At 38.2% G+C, this 22783-nt stretch overlaps 2 protein-coding genes across 5 annotated transcripts in view; both read left to right on the plus strand.

The window, feature by feature from the left end:
• LOC120779472 (glutamate receptor ionotropic, kainate 2) overlaps positions 1-22783 on the plus strand; it is a 209640-nt gene that overhangs the window by 93659 nt on the left and 93198 nt on the right. The window lies entirely within an intron of this gene.
• Positions 14116-14996, plus strand: LOC120779473 (trypsin-1-like). The gene is made up of 2 exons (XM_040111746.1): positions 14116-14195; positions 14559-14996. Exons 1-2 carry the CDS (start codon positions 14123-14125, stop codon positions 14912-14914), a joined length of 429 nt encoding a protein of 142 aa, XP_039967680.1. The 5' UTR covers positions 14116-14122; the 3' UTR covers positions 14915-14996.

Consider the following 22783-nt stretch of genomic DNA (forward strand, 5'->3'; position numbering starts at 1 on the left):
GGTACTTTTGTGAGTTGCTTGTTTAACACATTGCTCGTTTTTCGCACTACTTATGGTACTTTTGCGAGTTGCTTGTTTAACACATTGCTCGTTTTTCGCACTACTTATGGTATTTTTGTGAGTTGCTTGTTTAACACATTGCTCGGGCGCCAGTTATCGGGCTTTTTGTTATAGCTCCGAAAAAAAATGGTTTTTTATTTTGAATGGGTCCGTATGACCTTCTTTATTAAACATTTAATTGCAACTAATTTTACATTGTTTACTTAAGCTAAAAGGTAACCTTATTCTACCTGTCTCTTTACTTACAATTCTTCGGAATTGTAACTTTGGCGGCTCGTGCCGGATGCTACTTCCTGTTGACAGCTTGTAATTGTTAGCATCAGCTATTTTATTTATGTTAACTCAAATATTAGCGTCAGCTATAATTTTGGATATGTTTCGTGTTAACTTATACATAGCTATAGTTTTTTACCTAACGAAACTCGGAGCAGAGCAGAGCACATACTTTTACATTGTTATGCTAAGGCTATGCTGTGGCTCCCGACAAAGTGATAGCGGTAGCGATAGCATAGCAATAATTCTAGAAATTTTGCTGCTACGGAGTAGTAAATGAGAACCCTGATATAAACCACTAATGCTACAATAACCAAATTCGCTGAGGACTTATCTCCAACCGACGCTGCAGAAATAACCAGATAACCACTCCACTACTCATATAACCTCAGAGGCATTACATTTTACACCCAGATTTATTCAAGAGATCTTTATTGAAACCTGCCTGGCACTGCCCCATTTTCATTGAAAGACCACCAAACTTGGTACATAATGTTACCTTGATATTCATACTAACTAAAACCACCACCACATATAATTCATTCACTTTCCAGAATGTCGATCACCTTATGACCAAAAACTGTCCACATGGGGCCTAAACTATTCAAACCTTCAGATACTGAATATGTGGATCAAGGTTCCAATAGAGAACTTTTTATTGAAAATATCGGCCAATCTCAGAGATATCTTATAGAAATGCTGAGAGAATTCATTTCTCAGAACAGTATGCCCATATGTCAAAAATAAATTTGAACCGGATAAATAATTTCTTTAACTCTCGTATATTTAAACTTCCAGTTTACCTTATGTATGCCAGGATCGGCAAATATATGAGTTATATTAATAAAATTTTCTAATAACGGACATCTTTTTGCTTATATGGATAAAATCGAAATCGTTATGAAAACTTGCTCTATACCCCTTATAACTTTCAAATTTTATGCACCTTAAAGTATTTCTTTAGCTTTAATTCTGGCAAGTTGCAAGAGTATGAAATACCCGGTAACACCCGAACTTAGCCCTTCCATACTTGTTTTTCAGTTAGATTTTCACATTTTTCGACAAACCATTACATCTGCCAAAATAAATTTGAAATTTATTTTATTTATATTATTTTTTATTGTTCCCACAAAATGTTTATATGCGAAAAACTTATCAGTTTCAATTATGTGTTTATCTGTACACCAGTGGATCTTTTTGGAAATAAGAATAAACGAGGGTAAGAAAAATACTCTTATATTTTTCAATACAATTTAATTTAATTGAAAAGATTAATTTTGTCAATTCGTATTTAACAATAAATATGTATGGTAGGTATGTAAGGGCATTCGCTACATGCCAAGATACGATCGAATAAATGAATCGTATTCATATGAAAATTAGAATTCGAATTAATGGTTGAACGTAGCATGCAGGATTGTTCCGATTTTATTTGTATAAGCGAGAGTTAATTGCAGCGCGAGATCGGTGACGAAAAAACGTACATATGTTGATGTGCGAACTGCATGAGACGAATTGAACCTGCTTTTCCGTTGCCCATCCTTTTAGTTGAGTGGGTTGGCGTACAGATGTGTTGAGTTGTGCTGTAGTGTCATCAGCTGTGGTGAAATGCGATGTAGCATTAGGATGCGCCACTTTTACCGAGTAGAGGGATGGATGCTTAACTCATTTAAACAAATGTTGTACAGAACTCCTATTGAACACAAATGAAATAATTTAATAGAAAGGAAGATTATTCTCCAAAACAATTATCTTCAAAAACTTTGCAACAAAGTACGAATACCCCCAAAGTCGAAAATCGTTAAAACTATATGAACGCCATAGTGGAGCAAATGGCAAACCAAATACAAATTTACTTTTAAAAAACATCTCTTCAGCATTTTATTTTATTTTAGGTAGTACTCAGATAATACCTGTGGCAAATATTATATAAGGTAACAATGGTACCCTACGGAAAAATATCAGATGTGTGTCACCAAATACCATCACTTTACTACTATTTAATACTATCACATTTCATTGTACTGTTTCAAAAAGCACAGCTGAAGCAGGTAACGAAACTAAATACTTAATAATGTGTAATGTATAATAACTTAAAGTATTAGTAAATAAAATTGAAAATAAGATATTTTTGATATTTATAGTTATACCACATATCTTTTTTCGAAATGGCAGGCCTTTAAACTTCAACTTCAACCATCTCTGTTTTGTTGTTTTGACGATTATACATATTTTTTGCATTATTTGAAATATTTATTTACATCGTTACTCATATGTATATATTTATTGTTTACAACTTTTATACTCTTGTAAGTTTAATTAACAAGATTCACCTAGCTAAAATACTATTAGACCTACTACAGACAGTGGGAAAATGGATGAAAACGGAAGATAAGAACTACTCGAAGCGCGATAAATCAATAACTAAATACGCCAAGTCGACCCCATGTGTGCTAAAGAAGTTATTGGGGTACTTTTCCGATAAAACTAACCGTTTTTGAGAAAATTCCAAAAAAACCTAAAATTTTGACCTTTGACCCCGAATAACTGACATTTCTCAGGACTTGTTGGTTCGATTTCAATAAAATTCGGTACGTAGCATTCTTCAAATATTCATATTTCAATGAGTGAATTCGGACTCCAAAAACGCCTACTTTACATACTATATAACAAAATTTTTAATTCCATCTGACTCTTTCACTTTTTAGCGTCCAAATCAAGAAGCATTTAATATAACGTGATTAAACTTTGCGCGAATAATGCCTTCAGCGTATGCCAGCATATGACCATAATTTGTATAAATCCAACAAAAACTGTTCAATCCCCTAGGTGTCCTGGACCCCAGCAGCTATAGTTGATTTTTTACCGCAAATATCCACGATACGATTTTTATTTTTCTAACAAACCCTACAAATAAGATATTAATATTTGAGTTTAATTCACTATATGTGTCACGAACATAGCAACAAAATATTGTAATAGCTGTTTTATGGTATTGTTTCGAATTGTTTGCAACATAAAAATAATTTCATATTTCTTTTTGAAATTATGCAAAGGTTAACAGGATTAACAGTCCTATTCACATTCCCTCACAAAAATCACCACCTTCTCTATTGTGAGGTTTGTGTGACTTATCTCATCTTCTTCTTCTTTACTGGCGTAAAAACCGCTTACGCGATTATAGCCGAGTTAATACAAGCGCGTTAATCGTTTCTTCTTTTCGCAAGGTGGCGCCAATTGGAGATTCGAAGCAAAGCCAGGTTCTTTTCCACCTTCCAACGGAGTCAAGGTCTTCCTCTTCCTCTGCTTCCCCCGGCGGGTACTGCGTCGAGTACTTTCAGAGCTGGAGTGTTTTCATCCATCCGGACAACATGACCTAGCCAACGTACCCGCTGTATTTTAATTCGCTGAACTATGTCAATGTTGTCGAAAATCTCATACAGCTCATCGTTCCATCGAATGCGATATTCGCCGTAGCCAATGCGCAAAGGACCATAAATCTTTCGCAGAACTTTTCTCTCGAAAACTAGCACCGTCGACTCATCAGTTGTTGTCATCGTCCATGCCTCTGCACCATCTAACAGGACGGGAATAATTAGTAACTTATAGAGTTTTGTTTTTGTTCGTCAAGAGAGGACTTTACTTCTCAATTGCCCACTTAGTCCGAAGTAGCAACTGTTGGCGAGAGATATTCTGTGTTGGATTTCAAGGCTAACGTTGTTGTTGGTGCTTACGCTGGTTCCTATATAAAATTACGAAATTATCTAAAAGTTCGAGGTTATGATTGTCAACAGTGACGTGGGTGCCTAGTCGCGAATGCGACGACTGTTCGTTTGATGACAGGAGATATTTCATCTTACCCTTGTTCACCACTAGTCCCATTTTCTTTGCCGCTTCATCCATTCTGGAGAAAGCAGAATTAAAGGCGCGGTAGATTAGGTCAATGATGTCTTATAGATGATTGTACCATCTCGGTTTAGTTCTGCAGCTCGAATTATTTTCTCCAGAAGAAGGTTGAAGAAGTTCAGTACTTTCCCGATCCTGACAGAGTTTTGAGTGTTGCTCAACGTCAGTTTACACAGCCGTATTAGTTTTGCGGGGATACCAAATTCAGACATCTCGGTGTAAAGGCAGCTCCTTTTCGTGGTGTCAAAAGCAGCTTTGAAATCGACGAAGAGGTCGGTTGTTGGTTTGCCAACTATTAAGCCACACTAATCAGGCCGAATCAGTTTGTTGAAGGTGGACTTTAATCTTTTACACAATACGCTCGATTGAACCTTATACGCGATGTTGGGGAGGCTTATCCCACGGTGGTTGGCGCAGATTGTGGGGTCTCCCTTTTTGTGGATTGGGCAGAAGACACATAAATTCCAATCGTTGGGCACGCTTTCATTCGACCATATTTTACAAAGAAGCTGATGCATGCTCCTTATCAGTTCTTCGCCACCAAGTTTGAATAGCTCGGCCGGCAATCCATCGGCCCCTTCCGCTTTGCTGTTCTTCAGGCGGGTAATTGCTTTTCGAACTTCTTCATGGTCGGGCAATGGAACGTCTGCTTCATCGTCATCGATTCGGGAATCGGGTTCGCCTTCTTCTGGCGTTGTACGTTCAATGCCATTCAGTAGGCTGGAGAAGTGTTCCCTCCATAATTTAAGTATGCTCTGGGCATCGGTGACTAGATCACCTTTGGGGGTTATACAAGAGTATGCTCCGGTCTTGAAACTTTCTGTAAGCCGCCGCATTTTTTCGTAGAATTTTCGAGCATTACCCCTGTCGGCCAGCTTATCAAGCTCTTCGTACTCACGCATTTCGGCCTCTTTCTTTTTCTGTCTGCAAATGCGTCTGGCTTCCCTCTTCAACTCTCGGTATCTATCCCATCCCGCACGTGTTGTGATCGATCGTAACGTTGCGAGGTAGGCAGTCTGTTTTCTCTCCGCTGCGACACGGCACTCCTCGTCGTACCAGCTGTTCTTTTGCACTTTCCGAAAACCAATGGTTTCCGTTGCAGCTGTACGTAAGGAGTTTGAAATGCCGTCCCACAGTTCCCCTATACCGAGTTGTTGACGAGTGCTCTCAGAGAGCAGGAGTGCAACCCGAGTAGAAAATCGTTCGGCTGTCTATTGTGATTGCAGCTTCTCGACGTCGAACCTTCCTTGTGTTTGTTGACGTGCGTTTTTTGCTGCAGAGAGGCGGGTGAGAATCTTGGCTGCAACAAGATAGTGGTCCGAGTCGATGTTAGGACCTCGGAGCGTACGCACGTCTAGAACACTGGAGACGTGTCTTTCGTCTATCACAACATGATCGATCTGGTTGGTGGCTTTCGATCCGGAGACAGCCAGGTAACTTGATTATGTGAATGTGGTACTACAGTCGATCGGTCTAAACTCATCGTGTTCGCAAATCAGCATTATGTTAAAGAACCTCGCTTTAATACGGATTGTGTTTAGACGTTCATCCACCGGATTGAATGACAGTACTCGACGACGGAGTTTCTCGCCTACCACGAATTCCGCACCAAATTTGCGCTCCTTTATGTGGCCACTATAGTAAATGCCGCAATGACCTCTCGCCTCAGTCCTTGTTCCGTCCATCGCCTTTACTCTAACGAGGACCTCAACCAGATGGGCAGCGGCCCCTTCCCAATTAAGGGACAGGACATTCCAGATGCATTCCCTTAAATCGTGGTCCTTATTTCGTTTGCCATGGTCGTCATCAAAAGGGGGGTCTCTCATTCTGCGTTGGTTGTTATTTTTCATTCATCCTGAACCCAGCGCACAACCCTATGTAGGGGATGTTTCGCCTTCAAAGTTCAAACGGATGTTCTTAGGCTACCCAGAGGATTCTCGGTCAAAATAATCGTTTCTGGTCACTGCCAAGTAAATGCCGATCAGAGAACTTTTCTCACTTGCGTGAACTTCTACACATGACTCCATCTCCTTATCTTATGCTGGCGTAAATTCAAAAGTTTAATTGCCCACAATTTTCTCACAATACATGTGCCTGTTGAATATAACTCAATATTTTTAAATAAATTTGCAAATATTTTATTGGTTATTCTCCTGCAATAGATAGCGTGTGACCAGCGGCAACACAAACTCTGTTATTGTGCGCGTGCAAGGTCGTTGCGACATCGTTTGTTTAGCAAGTCCATGGCGATGGATTTGAAAGTAAGTGTGCAGAAACTGCGTCTTATTGATCTCAAATTCATTGTAAATTATATTAATGTTCACGTAACCAACTAAATAGTCCACATCTGGCGACAGAGCGTTGAGCGAGGCACAAACACAAATCAAAATTTTCAAAAAATCAATTTTTCTTATCTTATTTTCTTAATGTACATATGTTTAAGAATACACACATTCCACACACATAAATTCCATATCGTTCCAGTGAATGTTTTTGAAGTTACGCACAATTTTGAAAAAGCGTTTCAGATGGCCAGTAATTCCAGACTTTAAACGTGTTATATTCAAAATGGAGTTTTCAAAGTCGGTAACCAATATTACTCGAAAACGGGTAAGCCGATTAGTCTCAAATTTTCACACGACCTTCTTAAATATATTTTTTGGAACTCATATAAATTTTTTAATCAATAAATATATATATATATATATATATGTATATATATAGTATATGTATGTATTTTTATAAACAATTATTTCGAAAATTTTGGTCAAAAATTATAAACGGCCACTTTGTTAAAAAATTTTAATTCGCTTATTTCTCCAAAGAATTACTTTAACGAAATCTGTTTTCTTTTGTTTTAATTTCTGAGGATTCAGCTTTGGTCACCCCAAGTCGCCTTTGTTGAGAGGAGCTCCCGGAGATTAGCTGTTGTTGCTTTCCAAATAAATACATATTTTTAATAATATGAAATCTTAAAATACAGTTAAAAGATACCATAAACGCAGTTGAAGATTACCCGCCCGACAGATAGTTTTAAAAGTATTAGCATTAATTTTTCAAGACCTCGTAATAGAAGTCAATCAAGACGAACAAAGCCTACAACTCTATAACAGAGCCCAACTTAATGCACAAGAAAAGAAATTACAATTAGACTAAAAATTAAAACTGAAAGATTAGCAAAATTTTGTCAGGTATGAAAAAGCGAAAATATGACAGAATCCTTGGAAAACCCAAATATCCAGGAAAAATCTTATTAGACAGAGAGGAACCAGTTTTTACTGGATATGTTCTCAAAGAAGTATGGCCGCCGGCCTATAAACCGCACCAAACCGTAATTTTTTTGGGATGCAATAGTGTCTCATGGAGTACGTGTGGATTGCCTATCCAATAAGCAGCAATCTTCTCGACAGTATGGGCACTTCTTTGTCTCACTGGCACGTGAACATTTTGTGCTGTGCTGTTATCATGACGCGATAACGGTCGCCATTGACGGCTACGTTCTCACCGGCATCATTTTTGAAGAGATATTGACCGATGATTCCACCGACCCAAAAACTGCACCAAACAGTTCTTTCTCTGAATGAAATGGCATCATGAATCTCTTCAGAATGCTTTTCGTACCAAATGCGGCAATTTTGCTTATTTACATACCCATTGAGCTAAAAAAGGGGTTCATTGCTGAACAAAATTTGACTCGAAAATGTCAGATCTTCTTGGAGGGTTTCAAGAGCAAAGCGATGTAGCTTGGGAAAGTTGAGCGGCTTCAGTTCTTTCACAAGCTATATTTTGTACGCTATTGAATTAAAATCTGGACATAAAATGCGACAAGTCGTTGCATACGTTAGTCCGAATTGCTGCGAACGACGCCGAATCGACTCTCCACGGTGTTCTTGTACAGTCTCAGCTACGTCTGCTATTTTTTTCTTTAGATGGATGATGGTATTGCGGGTAGTACGCTCATCAGGTCGATTATGTTGACCATAAGTTGAGCCAATATGCATTTAGTTAGGCAAGGTTAAACGTAAATTATACATAAGGGAAATTATTTACTGTTGACAAAAAAAATATTTCGGCTTTAAGAAAGAATATACCAAATTTAAAACGTTTGTAAAACTATTGGGCTGGTAACAATATTCAAATAGAACACAATTGTTAATTTCAGAAATTGAAAGTGTATACCCAAATTAGTTACAGTAGAACCCACAAAATAAACAGATTTCCAACGGCCCCATCTTGTTGAACAAATTGAACGCATGAGTCACATGGAACAACTCCAGCAGTCTTGTAGAGGGAGCCCCTTGGTTCGTTTTAAGAAAGGCACCGTGATTATCAAAAAATAAATTAGAAAAATCCTTCCAGTAAATATGAAGTCCGGAACGCCTTCTATCTAATTATCGCCTTGGAATCTCAGTCTACGCGCGTTTACCTTTGCGCTGACTGATTCTACGAAAGCAATAATCAGGCCACACGCACTTACTTTTACGCTAACGCTGCTAATCTGAGCTTTCCTGTAGGGCCAGATTTGGTTTCAGTTTTCAGTTCCAAAAGTTTGAGTAATAAACAAGACGTATTATCTCAAAATAATAGAATTATAATTTTTTCGCGAACAAATAACGTATACGCTAAAAGATCTCTTTGTCGACGAAATTATGGATTTAGTATTTTTAATTTACACAAATGTTGAAATAATAATGTTAATTTTGTTCGTTTAGTAAGATTAGCAGATGAGCTGTTAATGTAGACAGTTTAACTTTGGTTGGAACGTTAAGTCAAAATAAACTCGCAATACCAAGCGAAATGCTCATCATAAGTACTTTTTGGTAGTACCCTTTTCTGCTTTGATCTGGGAAGGGTTTTTCATTCAATGTTAAAAAAATAAAAATGTGCTTCTTCTTTCAACTATGAATGAACGATCCTCAATTTGTGCAAACCCACAAAAGCTGCAAATTATTCAGTCTTATACACCTGCGATGATTAGTATCCATACATTTGACCAACTTTGAAGCAATATGATCCGAAAAATTCTCAGATGACCAATAACCACTTTTTACGATATGTTAAATATGGCTTGCTTTAATTCCTGTATTATTTTTAATCACAATAGTAGGAACAATGAAGTACAATCAATAAACAGAAAGAATTTTATGATTAATCTTCAATAGGAAGTAATAGATATGGTTTGAACACCTATTTCGCAATGCATTCTCAAATAATGACAGCAGATATGAACTTCGTGCTCTTTTTGCTATATACATACGTGCTTATACATACCTTTTGCCATCCAAAAGTAATTTAACTTTAAATTATAGTTCCTATCGTGAATTCAATTAGTTCGGTCATAGACAAAACTCAGTGAGTGCAATCATAGGCAGAACTTTTGATTTCATTCGGAAAAGTGCACTTGCATTATTTTAGTAAACAAAAAATCGTGTGAAATAAAACGCGAAAAATCGGCACAAACAAAACCTCTACCTAATGGATGAGGAGGATGTTGTGGCGGGCGTTATGTGTGATAACAGCGGAGGCTGGCAAAGCACATACCAGCATAAAGCAGTGAAGCGCAAAACTATTGAATCTCCAAAAGTATTAAAAAAACAACTAAAGACAAACATTACTCTAAACACATCCAACCGGTTTTCAGTCTTGGACACAAACACACAAAGCGACATCAATATCAGTGATAACAACAGTGAGCAAAAAATAGAGACAACTACGAGTGTTCACAAACCACCACCAATTTTCATACCACAAGTTAACGACATAAATAAAATGATTATTAGTTTCTCAGCTCTAATTGGCAGAAAAAATTTTTCGTACGTGTCCGGAAGAGATGGACAAGCCAGAGTTATGCCTGCAAACAGTGACTCTTATAGAAAGCTTGTTAATTATTTAGACTCTGAAAATAACATCTTCCACACTTATCAGCTAAAAGAAGATAAGCCCTACAGAATTGTTATAAAAAATATTCATTTTTCCACACCGATAGATGACATTAAACTTGGCTTAGCTCAACAAGGCCACATTGTGAGAAACATTGTTAATGCTAAAAGTAAAGCAACAAAAATGCCAATGTCAATATTTTTTGCTGACCTAGAGCCATCAGCAAACAACAAAAGTGCATTCGACATTAATCGCTTATGTAATGCAGTAGTCAAAATTGAGCCTCCTCGAAAATTTAATGACTTAGTTCAGTGCCATCGTTGTCAGGAGTTTGGACATACTAAACGCTATTGTAAAAAGCCATTCAGGTGTGTGAAGTGCGGTCTAGACCATTCCACCGCTCAATGCGAAAAAGACATCGGTACTCCACCAAAATGTGTACACTGCTTGCAAAATCATACTGCCAATTACAAGGGTTGTCAAGTCTATCAGGCACTTGTATGCAAAAGAGATCCAACTAAGTCGACTAATAATAATCCAAGGCCTAAAGTCGGTACTAGTTTAAATACCGAGCAACCACTTTACACCAACTTAAGCTACGCAGATATCACAAGAGGACAACAAAGCACTGCTGCATGCAGTCACAACAATTTAGAAAAGCTAGAAGCTCTGATCTCTAAACAAATTGAGCTGACCTCAGCGCTATTAACCATGATGTCTTCCCTTGTTGCATAATTATGCAATTAAGTCTAAAGATGGCTATCTGGAACGCCAATGGACTAAGTAATCATAGATTAGAAGTCGAACATTTCATTGTAACTAAAAACATAGATATACTTATGATATCCGAAATTCATTTCACCATCAAGTCTTTTTTTAAAATTAATGGTTACGACCTTATTACTTGCAACCATCCTGATGGTAAGGCACATGGTGGATCTGCTATTATTGTCAAGTCCGCTTTAAAATATAAGATACTAGAACCAATCTCGTTGCCTTCAGTTCAAGCAGCCTCTATTGAAATCACAAGCGTTAATGGAGGAATCGCCATAACCGCACTTTATCTACCTCCGCGTTTCAAAATAGATAAAAAGTCATTTATTACGTTTTTCAATAAACTGGGCAGTCGATTTCTGGCTGGTGGTGATTTCAATGCCAAACATACATGGTGGGGATCTCGTCTTACTAATCCGAAAGGACGCGAACTATACAAATGTATAACAGAAAAAAATCTTAACGTTCTTTCTACCGGCAGGCCCACTTACTGGCCCACTGATCCTAACAAGATACCTGATTTAATCGATTTTGCTGTACACTTAGGAATTGATTCCAATCTCCTCGAAATAATCAATGATGACGATCTTAGCTCAGATCATTCTGCTCTCATTATTAATTTTAATTCGCCTGCTTTAGTCACTGCTCAGAAGCAGCGTATATTAAAAAGAGATCTGACATAAAACTTTTTCAAGCCCGACTTGAGTCAATATTAATCTCAACATGGAGATTAACTCAACAAGAGATTTAGATGATGCTGTGGAAATATTTACCAACAAAATACACGAAGCCGCCTTTTAGCGTCAACGAACAGTTGTAAAAACCTTGTCGAACACAAAGAAATAGGCAACCATATTCTGATGAAGTCTCTAAATTGGTTAAACACAAGAGGCGACTTCGAAGGATTTGGCACAACAGCAGGAATCCAAATGACAAAACAGCCCTTAACAAAGCAACCAAGGAGCTTAAAACTAAGTTGGCTGAACTTAAAGAAGAATCGATAGGAGAATACCTCAAAAATGTTGATCCAAACAAGGACGGGGACTATAATATATAGAAGGCCACCAAATACCTAAAACGGCCCACCGTAAGACAGGTTCCGGTAAAAGATGGCAACAATTCTTGATGTAGATCAAACACAAGCAAAGTTAATGCTTTTGCCAACCATCTTAAAGCTTCATTTGAGCCATTTAACTTCAACAGTACTAGCCAACGCCGGGACGTTGAAGAATACATCGACAGTCCATGCCCAATGGATAAACCTCTAACAAGCGTAAGACTCTCAGAAGTTCAGTCGGAAATTTCGCGGATAAAAGATTCAAAGTCTCCAGGTCACGACAATATCGACGCATGGACAATCAAAAATCTTCCCAAGAAATGCCTGTTATTTCTAGTGTTGCTTTTTAACTGTAGCTTCAGGCTAAGTCATTTCCCTACGCAGTGGAAATGTGCTGAAATAACTATGATACCAAAGCCAAATAACTATGATACCAAGCCGGAAAATGAGTTATCTTCATATAGACCAATAAGCCTACTGACAATATTCTCGAAAATACTCGAAAGAATATTTCTTCGAAGACTACTGCCAGAGCTGGAAAGGCAATCGATCATCCCAGATCATCAATTTGGTTTCAGACAAATGCACGGAACACCGGAACAATGCCATCGTATTGTGAAATCTATACTTTGTAGTCTGGAAGAGAAGAAGTATTGTTGTGCGATTTTCCTAGACATTCAGCAGGCGTTTGACAGAGTCTGGCACTCAGGCCTACTGTACAAAATTAAAAAGATACTACCTACCCCGCTCTATCTCTTCCTCAGATCCTATCTGAGTTTCAGGCATTTCTACGTTAAAATTCAAGACGAAATCTCGGATATACACAGTTTTTACCGCAGACATGCCAATACTAGAAGACGATAAATTAACAGTTGCCACCTACGCAGACGACACTGCTATACTTTCATCCTCCTACTCGGCTAGTGAAGCTGCTGAAACCGCACAAGCACAGCTAGATCAATTGCAATCCTGGCTTAGAAACTGGAACATCTCGGTAAACGCCTCAAAATCTGCTCAAATCACCTTCACATTGAGAAAAGAAGAGTGCCCCAGCGTAAATCTTAATGGAGTCATAATTCCTAAATCCAATAGTGTAAGATACCTCGGATTACATTTAGATAAAAGACTTACTTGGCGTGAACATATCAGAGCCAAGAGAACACAGCTCAAAATTAAAACAAGAAAAATGTATTGGTTGCTTGGCCCCAAGTCTAAACTTAGTCTGAAAAACAAAATGCTTCTCTACAAAGCTGTGTTAAAACCTGTATGGTCTTATGGCATTCAAATTTGGGGTACTGCAAGTAAATCCAATATAAATATTATTCAAAGATACCAGTCAAAAACTCTTAGACTGATTGCTAAGGCTCCGTGGTATATCAAAAATATCCATCTCCACAAGGATCTGAACACATCTACGGTGATTGACGAAATAAAAAGATACAGCTCTAAATACATCACAAGACTAAATTTCCATCCCAACACACACACCATAAACTTATTAGACAACAGTGAGGACACACGACGACTTCAAAGACTGCATCCTCTAGACCTGCCCTTTAGATCGTAAGAACTAATTAAGTAGTTAAGGCAAAAATAATCATACGATACATTTACTGATCACCCTTACTTTAAGGCCAAATTGCACTTAATGCATCAATGTGAATTATATCAGTCAATTACATTTACTTATTGTTTCACGACAGATTGTAAATAAAGATATGCAACATAAAAAAAAAATAACACACGCCATAAACTTATTAGACAACAGTGAGGACACACGACGACTTCAAAGACTGCATCCTCTAGACCTGCCCTTTAGATCGTAAGAACTAATTAAGTAGTTAATGCAAAAATAATCATACTTCATCGACTTCAAAGACTGCATCCTCTAGACCTGCCCTTTAGATCGTAAGAACTAATTAAGTAGTTAATGCAAAAATAATCATACGATACATTTACTGATCACCCTTACTTTAAGGCCAAATTGCACTTAATGCATCAATGTGAATTATATCAGTCAATTACATTTACTTATTGTTTCACGACAGATTGTAAATAAAGATATGCAATATAAACAAAAAAAAAAACTTTAAATTATGGAGTAATTAGTTGTTTTGCCTTTCTGAATATATGTATGTATGTAAAATAATTGAATTGAGATACAATACATATATGCTTTTGTTATTAAAGAATATTGACAAAAAATTAACGAATGCGTACTGTCAGTGTACAGTCATAATAAATGGTTATTGCTGTAGAGATAAATAGATGATAATTTTGATGGCATATTTAATAGATTGCTTATGTTTTATATGAATAATGTATTTGCGGCAAATGAAACCGGAACTTGTGGTAATTAGACTGGAACTGTCGTGTGGTCATTGGGATCGATAAATACATATACATACATATGTACATATATACTCCAGTAGAATTTCCAATTGTAGCTAACTTAAATTTGCAACACCTTATTTTATGTATTCATAGTGCATAATGGCCGACAATTTATAGTGTTAGTTCTAAATGGAACATAAAATAATTACAATACATAATATTTTTAAAAGATCAATTTTTCAATAACTTCTAAATTATTTTTCTTATATCCTAGGACGAATAGGCACTGTGGTTGGATGGGGGCGTACTAATGAAGGTGGTGAATTGCCAGCAATCGTTAACCAGGTGAAAGTACCTATAATGTCTATTACAGAATGTCGAAACCAAAAGTATAAAAGTACTAGAATAACATCCAGTATGATTTGTGCTGGAAGGCCTAATATGGATTCATGTCAGGGAGACAGCGGTGGCCCCCTTCTACTTTCAAATGGGATAAAGTATTTTATTGTTGGTGTAGTTTCTTGGGGCGTTGGCTGCGGTAGAGACGGATATCCAGGTGTTTACACCAGAGTTAGTAAATTTATACCGTGGATAAAATCGAATTTACATAACAGCTGCTTGTGCTCTTGATAAAAAATTGCATATATGTATATAACAAATGTGTACTGATATATATACCATTTAATAAAGGTCATCCAATTAATTTAAGTAATTTTTGGTAAAGAACTTCATTAAAGGAGCAAAAAATATATATGTATGGCTTACCACTAGCTAGCATCAGACTCTTATTGTTGATAGAATAGTCAAAAAATAATATTCTTGTATTAAACATATAGTATGTATGTATTTTTAAGGGTTGGGAAAGGCTGACTTCTTACACGTCTGGATACAAAGTTTTTAAACAGTATGACTTACTAGCTCATTGAAGCGAGCAAGTGCAAATGGCTGGATTACATTTCCTCTAGAATATCGTTTGCTTGGTGATGCAGCGCAACCGTTAGAAACAAATCTAATGATACCTTACAAGGACAATGGGTTCCTATCTGAAGCCCAAACATTTTGGAAACCAACGAGGCGAAGCAAGAGCGAAAAGGAAAAAGCTTAAAAGTTTTCTTAGAAACGTTATATTTAACGTTAAGTAAAACACACCAGGTGCGCAAATGAATCAGTACAGAAATCAGAGTTCGCTTAATGAAATGTACATATGTGTCGAGGAATTTCTAGCCATTATACCCTCAATAAGGGATATTAAGTTTGCTACAATATCTGTAACACTCAAAAGAACACGCCAGAGACCCTTTAACATATGTATGTTATGATCAGTATATATTTACTATATAATCGTACTAGTCCCTTAGTTTTTGAGATATTATCTGAAATTTTGCACCCGACTTTTTCTCACCAAGAAGCAGTATATTTGTGGAAATGCCGGTATCGGACCACTATAACTTATCCCTGCCATAAAAACTGAACGATCGGAAAAAAGTGCTGCTATGGAAAGCTTTTTCATTTCACGAGATATTTAGCATATATGTAGCTGCCATACAACTAAACCAATTAAGTGTTTGGTATTGTCAACCACAGCAGTTTGCTGTCCAAGACTACCCAAGGTACTTGGTCCGATTCTTCAGAGAGAGCTGTGTCCCATTTATAGAAGGGAACTTCCATAAAGGGCTATCTTGTGAACACAGGCAGATCCCTCTTTTCTAGACTGTTTTGAGGAGGGTGCTCATAATACTTCTAATGGTCTGTAGACATTTACCCGTTATTAAGATGACAATGTCGTCCGCATATGGTACTATCTTACGGCTTTACCTTCCAAGTTCCTTAGCAGTTTATTCACAAGTAATGTAAGGAAGTTCGAGTCATGTGTAGAAGTTGACGAAAGTGAGGAAAGTTCTTTTATATATGACTCAAGCAAATCCCGACTTCCGGTCCTAGACCAAGTATCCTCCGGGTAAACAAAGAACATCTGTTTGAAGGCGAGCAAAAGTGAGACGGCGAAGCATATCCTCCATAGGGTCTTGCGCTGGGTTTAGGACCCGCTACGTAAAAACACTACCAATGATAAAGCATAAAAACACTAGGGGAAACTGGGGTACCTTTGACTTTGGGGCACATTTGACTATGGCCTTTTCGAAGTCAAGCCAGTAAAATCAATCGCATTTATAAATTAGGAATGGTGAAGTAATTGATTTTATTCAATATGTTGAACCAGTTAGTGTTTATACATTTTGGTGAAGTAACACGTGTTTTTCTCTTTTCTCTGCGTTCTGTGTTACTTTGTGGCGGTGATATGCAAAACATTTGTGAAGTCAATTGAACACCATTTTAAAGTGCTAAGTGAACTTAACTAGTATTATTCTGATTAATTTTGAAAAGATTTGGAAATTTAAGAATGAAAGAATTTAAAAGGTAAGAAAATTGAAATTTCTAAAGTAAACTCAGTTGGGGTACATTTGACATTTTTGAATGGGGCACATTTGACAAAAGTCTACAAAACTACAGCTGCCATCAAATACGGAATAAATAGGACAACTCTAATCATGCGTTTAAAACATAAGGCACCTTCTGGCAATCTTTCAGATTCTGGCAATGATAGCAGCTCTGATGATTATTTTAAATTTCAATCGAAATTCACATCTCGCCGGACATTTAATAAGTAACAAGAAACCGATATTTGTAAATACGTCAAGAAATGTGCTTTTTATTCTTACGGCTTAATTTATCAAACTTTAAACAAGTTTGCATATGATTACACTAAAGCTAAAAATTTGGTTACTCCAACTGCCTGGGAAAAATCCAAAGAAGCTGGAGACGATTGGCTTTACGGATTTTTTAAAAGAAATGATTCTATATCTCTTAGTAAACATGAAAAGTTCAGTTTGGCAAGATTACGCGGTTTTACTAAATCAGCAGTGGAAAGTTTTTTCAAAAACCTTACTACGTTGTTTGTAAAGTCCACATTTCAGCCAAAAAATATCTATAATTTGGACGAAACATCACTACCGTGATGGAGCCTATTAAGGTAAGATAGGCTTATAGATACATTTAGTCTTATTTTTAGCCTGGTTGGAAATACACGTTAATGACTTTAAATAACATATTTCTTCTCTAGTTTTGTGCTGCAAAAGGACAACGTTCTGTTTCTCAAGCATCTTCCGCTGAGCGCGGCAGCTTGGTTACAATCGTTGGCATAGTTAACGCTTGCGGAAATCGTTTGCCTCCGGCTTATATATTTCCTCGTGTACGTTTCAGTGGAAGATTCGGAAGTGGATGCCTGCCCGGTTCGTTGATATTGAATACAAAATCCGGATGGATGATTTCCGAACTCTTTGCAAATGTGCTGAAACACATTAAAAACTTTACGAACTGTTCAGTTGAAAACCCAATTCTAATTCTGCTTGATAATCATGCGTCACATTGCAGTTTCGAAAGCATTAGCTATTGCGCCGAGGCTGGAATTGTATTACTTTCTTTTCCTCCACATACATCCCATCGTCTACAACCTTTGGATGTATCAGTTTTCGGACCCTTTAAGCAATTTTACCGCAAAGCCTTTAACGATTTTTTAACCACAAATCCTGGAAAACAAATCAGTATATATGATATCGGCACCTTAACTCAACAACCATTTCAAAGAGCATTTTCCCTAAACATAATGAACGGATTCAAAGCAACAGGAATTTGTCTTCTCAATACCCAGGTTTTTCAAGATGAAACATTTGCGCTGGAGTCTGTAACAGATGAGGAAGTTGAACGCGTTCATCCTGATAGATCAGATGATATGAATTCATCACAAAATGCTACAAAAAATCAACAAAGCAACCTAAATCATAACTCACCATGTACTACGCCAGAATCAGTTAGACCTATATCGCAACTGCATGCATCCACGTAATCTTCGAGAAGTGGAACTTCCCGAATCCTTACTTCTTCAACTGAAAAAAGAAGGATTGAGCAGCTTACTACTATAAAGAAAAATTTTAAAACCGCCAATCGCACTCTCAAGTTTTCACAGAAGAGAACACAGCAGGCTAAAAAGAAGAAACCAAAAAGAAAACCTCAACTGAAAATCGAATCTTCAGACGAAAGTACGGGTAACATTAGCTTCGCTGACACTATTGACTCTAATGGATTCCCTCCTGATGATGAAGGTTACCTTGAATCCCGGGCAGGTGATTTAGAGACACACAAAATAACTGATGATGATAATTTGACTGTGGGAGACTACGTTCTGGTAAAATTCCAAGAAAACATCAAAAACACCGTTTTATATGTAGGTCAAATAATAGAAACGTTTTGCAACTGCACTTATAACATCAAATTTTTCCGAAAGACATCTCCTTCAAGTTTGGCTTTTGTTAATCCAGAAATTGAAGATTTAGCTATAATTATGCGCTGTGAAATAGAGCTGTGAAATACCCCGTGACAGGGGCACATTTGACAAAATGGCTTTTTTTTAAAAACTGTAAATTAAAGTGTAAAAGGGAGTCGCTGAAAAAAAACTCCGGCAATATTATAAAGCTGAATAATTGCTCTAAAGCAGGTAACAAATTATTTTATGACAATTCAAACACATTTCGAGAAATTTTATTTAAAAAAAAAGGTGTCAAAGGTACCCCAGTTTCCCCAACAGCATAAAAACCCTACAGCATAAACAGCATATGAGAGCTGCCACCGCCACGATGACAAAATCGTAATTGGCAACTTTAACGTCAGGGTGGACAAATAATGTAGCTTTGGCACAACAGTCGGTAAATTCAGCCTCCACCAGGAAACATCCCCAAATGTGTTGAGGCTGATTGAATTCGCCAGCATAGAAAAATTCAGCAAGCTACCTGGCTGTTTCTAGATCGAAAAGCCACCAACCAGAACGATCATGTTGTGATGGACGGAAGACACGAGGTTTATAAGCTCCGAGATCCTAACATTGACTCGAACCACTATCTTGTTGCAGCCAAAATACGCACCCGCCTCTGCACAGCAAAAAATGCACGTCAACAAATACAAGGAAGGTTTGACGTCGAAAAGTTGTAATTACAATAGACAGCCGAACGATTTTCAACTCGACTTGCACACCTGCTCTCTGAGAGCACTCGTCAAACCCTCGGTATTAGGGTACTATGGGACGGCATTTCAAGAACATTGCGTATAGCTGTAACCGGAGCAATTGGTTTTTGGAAAATGCAAAAGAACAGCTGGTACGGTGAGGAGTATCGCGTCGCAATGGAGAGAACAGACTGCCTTCCTCGCCACGTTACAATCGACCACACACGTGCGTGATGGGATAGATACCGATAATTGAAACGAAAGACCGAAATGCGTGAGTTCGAAGAGTTTGACCAGCTGGCCGACAGGGTCGCAGGTTCACGACCGCAGAATACTCTTGTAGAATCCCTAGAAGTGATCTTTTAACTAATGCCCAGTGTATACTAAATTATGGAGGGAACACTTCTCTAACCTGCTTAGTAGCAATGAAAGTATAATGTCAGGCGATGGCGAACCCGGTACACCAAACGATGACGATGGAGCAGACGTTCCATTCGCCGACCATGAAAAAGTTCGAAAAGCAATTAGCCCCCTGAAGAACAACAAAGCTCCGGGCCGATGAATTGGCAGCCGAGCTATTCAAAGAAAACGGCGATGAATCGAAAAGAAGCATGCATCAGCTTCTTTGGGGAATATGGTCAGACGAAAGCATGCGCAACGATTGGAATTTTAGTGTGCTTCCCCCATTCCACAAAAAGGGAGATCCCACAATCTGCGCAAACTATCGTGGGATAAGATTCCTCAACATCGCATATAAGGTTCTATTGAGACCGACACACACCACCTCTTCATCGATTTTAAAGCTACTTTTGACAGCACGAAAAGTTCCGCGATGTCGTTCGATACCAAACTAAGTTTCAGACAAAGCGACTGCCTTTCGTGTGATTATTTCAATCTGCTCTAAGAGAAAATATTTCGAGCTGCAGAACTAAATAGGGAAGGTACTATCTTCTATTAGAGTGTACAACTGCTGATGTACGCCGATGACATCGATATCATTGGCCTCAACAACCGCGCCGTTAGTTTTGCTTTCTCCAGAATGGATAAGGAAGCGAGGCAAATGGGTCTGTTAGTGAACTAGGGCAAAACGAAATATCTACTGTCGCACTCGGGACTTGTCTCTCACGTCACTGTTGACAGTCATAACTTCGAAGTCGTAGATAATTTTTTCTATCTTGGAACCAGTATCAACACCAACGATATTGTCAGCCGAAATCCATGGTAGAATAACTCCTGCCAACAGGTGCTACTTCAGACTGAGTAGGTCGTCGAAAAAAAACCAAACTCTATAAGGCACTCATTATTCCCTTCCTGCTATATGGTGCAGAGGCATGGACGATGACAACATCTGATAAGTCGACGTTACTAGTTTTCGAGAGAAAGGTTCTGCGAAAGATTAATGGTTCTTTGCGCATTGACCACGGCGAATATGGCATTCGATGGAATAGTGAGCTGTACGAGATATATGACGACATTGACTTAGTTCAGCGAATTAAAAAACAGCGGCTCACGTCGTCCAAATGAACGAAGAGACTCCTGCTGAGACAGTTTTCGATGCAATGGAAGAAGAAAAAGAGGAAAACCTCCACTTCCTTCGAAAAACCAGGTGGAGAAGGGCCTGTCTTCACTCCAAATGGTGTCACAAAGCAAAAAGTGAAAACGACTGGTGCCCTGTTGTTAACTCGGCTATAAACGCGTCAGCGGTGTCTACGCCAGTACAGAATACGAATGTTAATAGAATCCGAAATGGCACTCCACTTCGGGGAGTACTACGACAGACCTCCTTGGTAATTTTAGTCTCGTTTCATTTTTCTCTAATCAGTCTAGAGGTCAAAAGGCTTCTGATCCAGCGTTGCATAACAGGATCAACACATATCGAATGTATTCTATTCAGAATAGATTCCATAGATACATTGTTAAGCGGTCCAGAAATGTCCAGGATTACTCCAAAATCGTATTGCTTATATTCAAGAGTTTTTTTCGAAATAAATACCAGTGTATAGAGTGGAGTCTCTATTGATCTGCCTTTTGTATATGCGTGCTGCGATTTAGACAAGTTTCTAGAGCGCATCCAAGAATTTGTCTTGCGGTTTATAGCCTCACCTCTTTTGAGTCTGTTGGGTTGTTTCTACCTGCCTTTGGTATCAAAACTACCATAGTCTCTCCATGAGTGTTGCAAATGGCTGAACTTCATTCATCCCCTACGAATCGATTTTGGTCATGGACAGAGCACATTCTGTAACAATGCTGGAATGATTCCGTTCGTACCGGGAGATTTTTATGGGTCGAATAAGCTTCAGGTTTCCTAAGTCTCGCCACCTGGTTGGTATTTTCAACTACAAATGTTTTTCCAGGATTCTCACTTGTCCTGCGCACCAACTTTTTGTAGTCTCCTAGAAGATCTTTATATGCGTTCCAACAGTCCTCGCTTTAGTCCTAGTTGAAGCATTCAGTAATTTGCTTCTGCAAGACCCAAGCTCCATGTTCCAATAAGGGGGCTTCGTTTTGTGCTTGAGTCGCAGCATGCGTAATGAAGAGCTGTGTTTAGGGCATTCGTAAATACAGTCACGCCCTTCCCATGCAGTTCATGTGAGATATACGCGCAAGGTCTAAATCTCCTGCCTAATAGTATCTGCCTGTAAAGATCTCAGTTTGTATTCTTAGGATTTCTTCTAACCTTGTTTCTGGTCTTTACTTCCGATCTAACAGACAAGTAAATGTACCTATGGTCAGAGAACGACGGTGTGCTTAGCACCCTTCAGTTTTCTACCAATGCATCTCTACTTGTATTTAGTGTTATATCTAGAACATTTCTGGAAGTGGGTCTTAGTAGGTAGGTTCCCCACCTCGATTAGCTATCAATAGACTTTGGAAAGTATAATTGTGTAGGGACATCCTCGCTGATTGATGTCGGTGCTGCCCCAAACCGCATGATAAGCGTTAGCTTCTGCTGGATGTAGCCGCCAGCCCTTGGGGTTCTGCCATTGGCGCCTCGCATTCCTGTAGTATATAGCAAGATGTAAGAAGTAGAGGCTCATCCTTGGCACCCTTCACTTCCACAACCGGCAGATCATCTGTGGAAAGACTGAATTCATTATAAGAAAATGGACCTTTTTCACCAATATCGCTGATCTTAACTTGTTAATCTCGGGGTGAATGTCGTGTAGTTTTGTGACTTCAGCCCAGCGACTATTGTTCCCGATGCAATCCTGGAGTAAAGAAACGTTGTAGCTACCTTTCTCTATATTGAAAAGAAGCTTGGCAGAAGCGACCTTACATTTGTGGATGTTCATTTGGAGTACCCTCAACTTTTCGTTTTGGGCCATTAGACTGCTGACTGAGTTCTTTCTCGACCCAAAAGGACACATTTGGGATGTTTTGGAAAAATCAAAACGAAAATTAGCCATTAGTAGCCGCAAAATATTAAAAACCGCCCTTATTCATGCT

Source organism: Bactrocera tryoni, unplaced genomic scaffold (genome assembly GCF_016617805.1).
Source record: "Bactrocera tryoni isolate S06 unplaced genomic scaffold, CSIRO_BtryS06_freeze2 scaffold_11, whole genome shotgun sequence".
NCBI classification, from domain to species: Eukaryota; Metazoa; Arthropoda; class Insecta; order Diptera; family Tephritidae; genus Bactrocera; species Bactrocera tryoni.

Coding starts and splice junctions, on each gene's coding strand:
- LOC120779473 (XM_040111746.1), top strand. CDS start 14,123: ATGCTTTTGTTATTAAAGAATATTGACAAAAAATTAACGAATGCGTAC. Junction 14,196..14,558: donor GTGTACAGTCATAATAAATG/GTTATTGCTGTA, acceptor CTTATATCCTAG/GACGAATAGGCACTGTGGTT.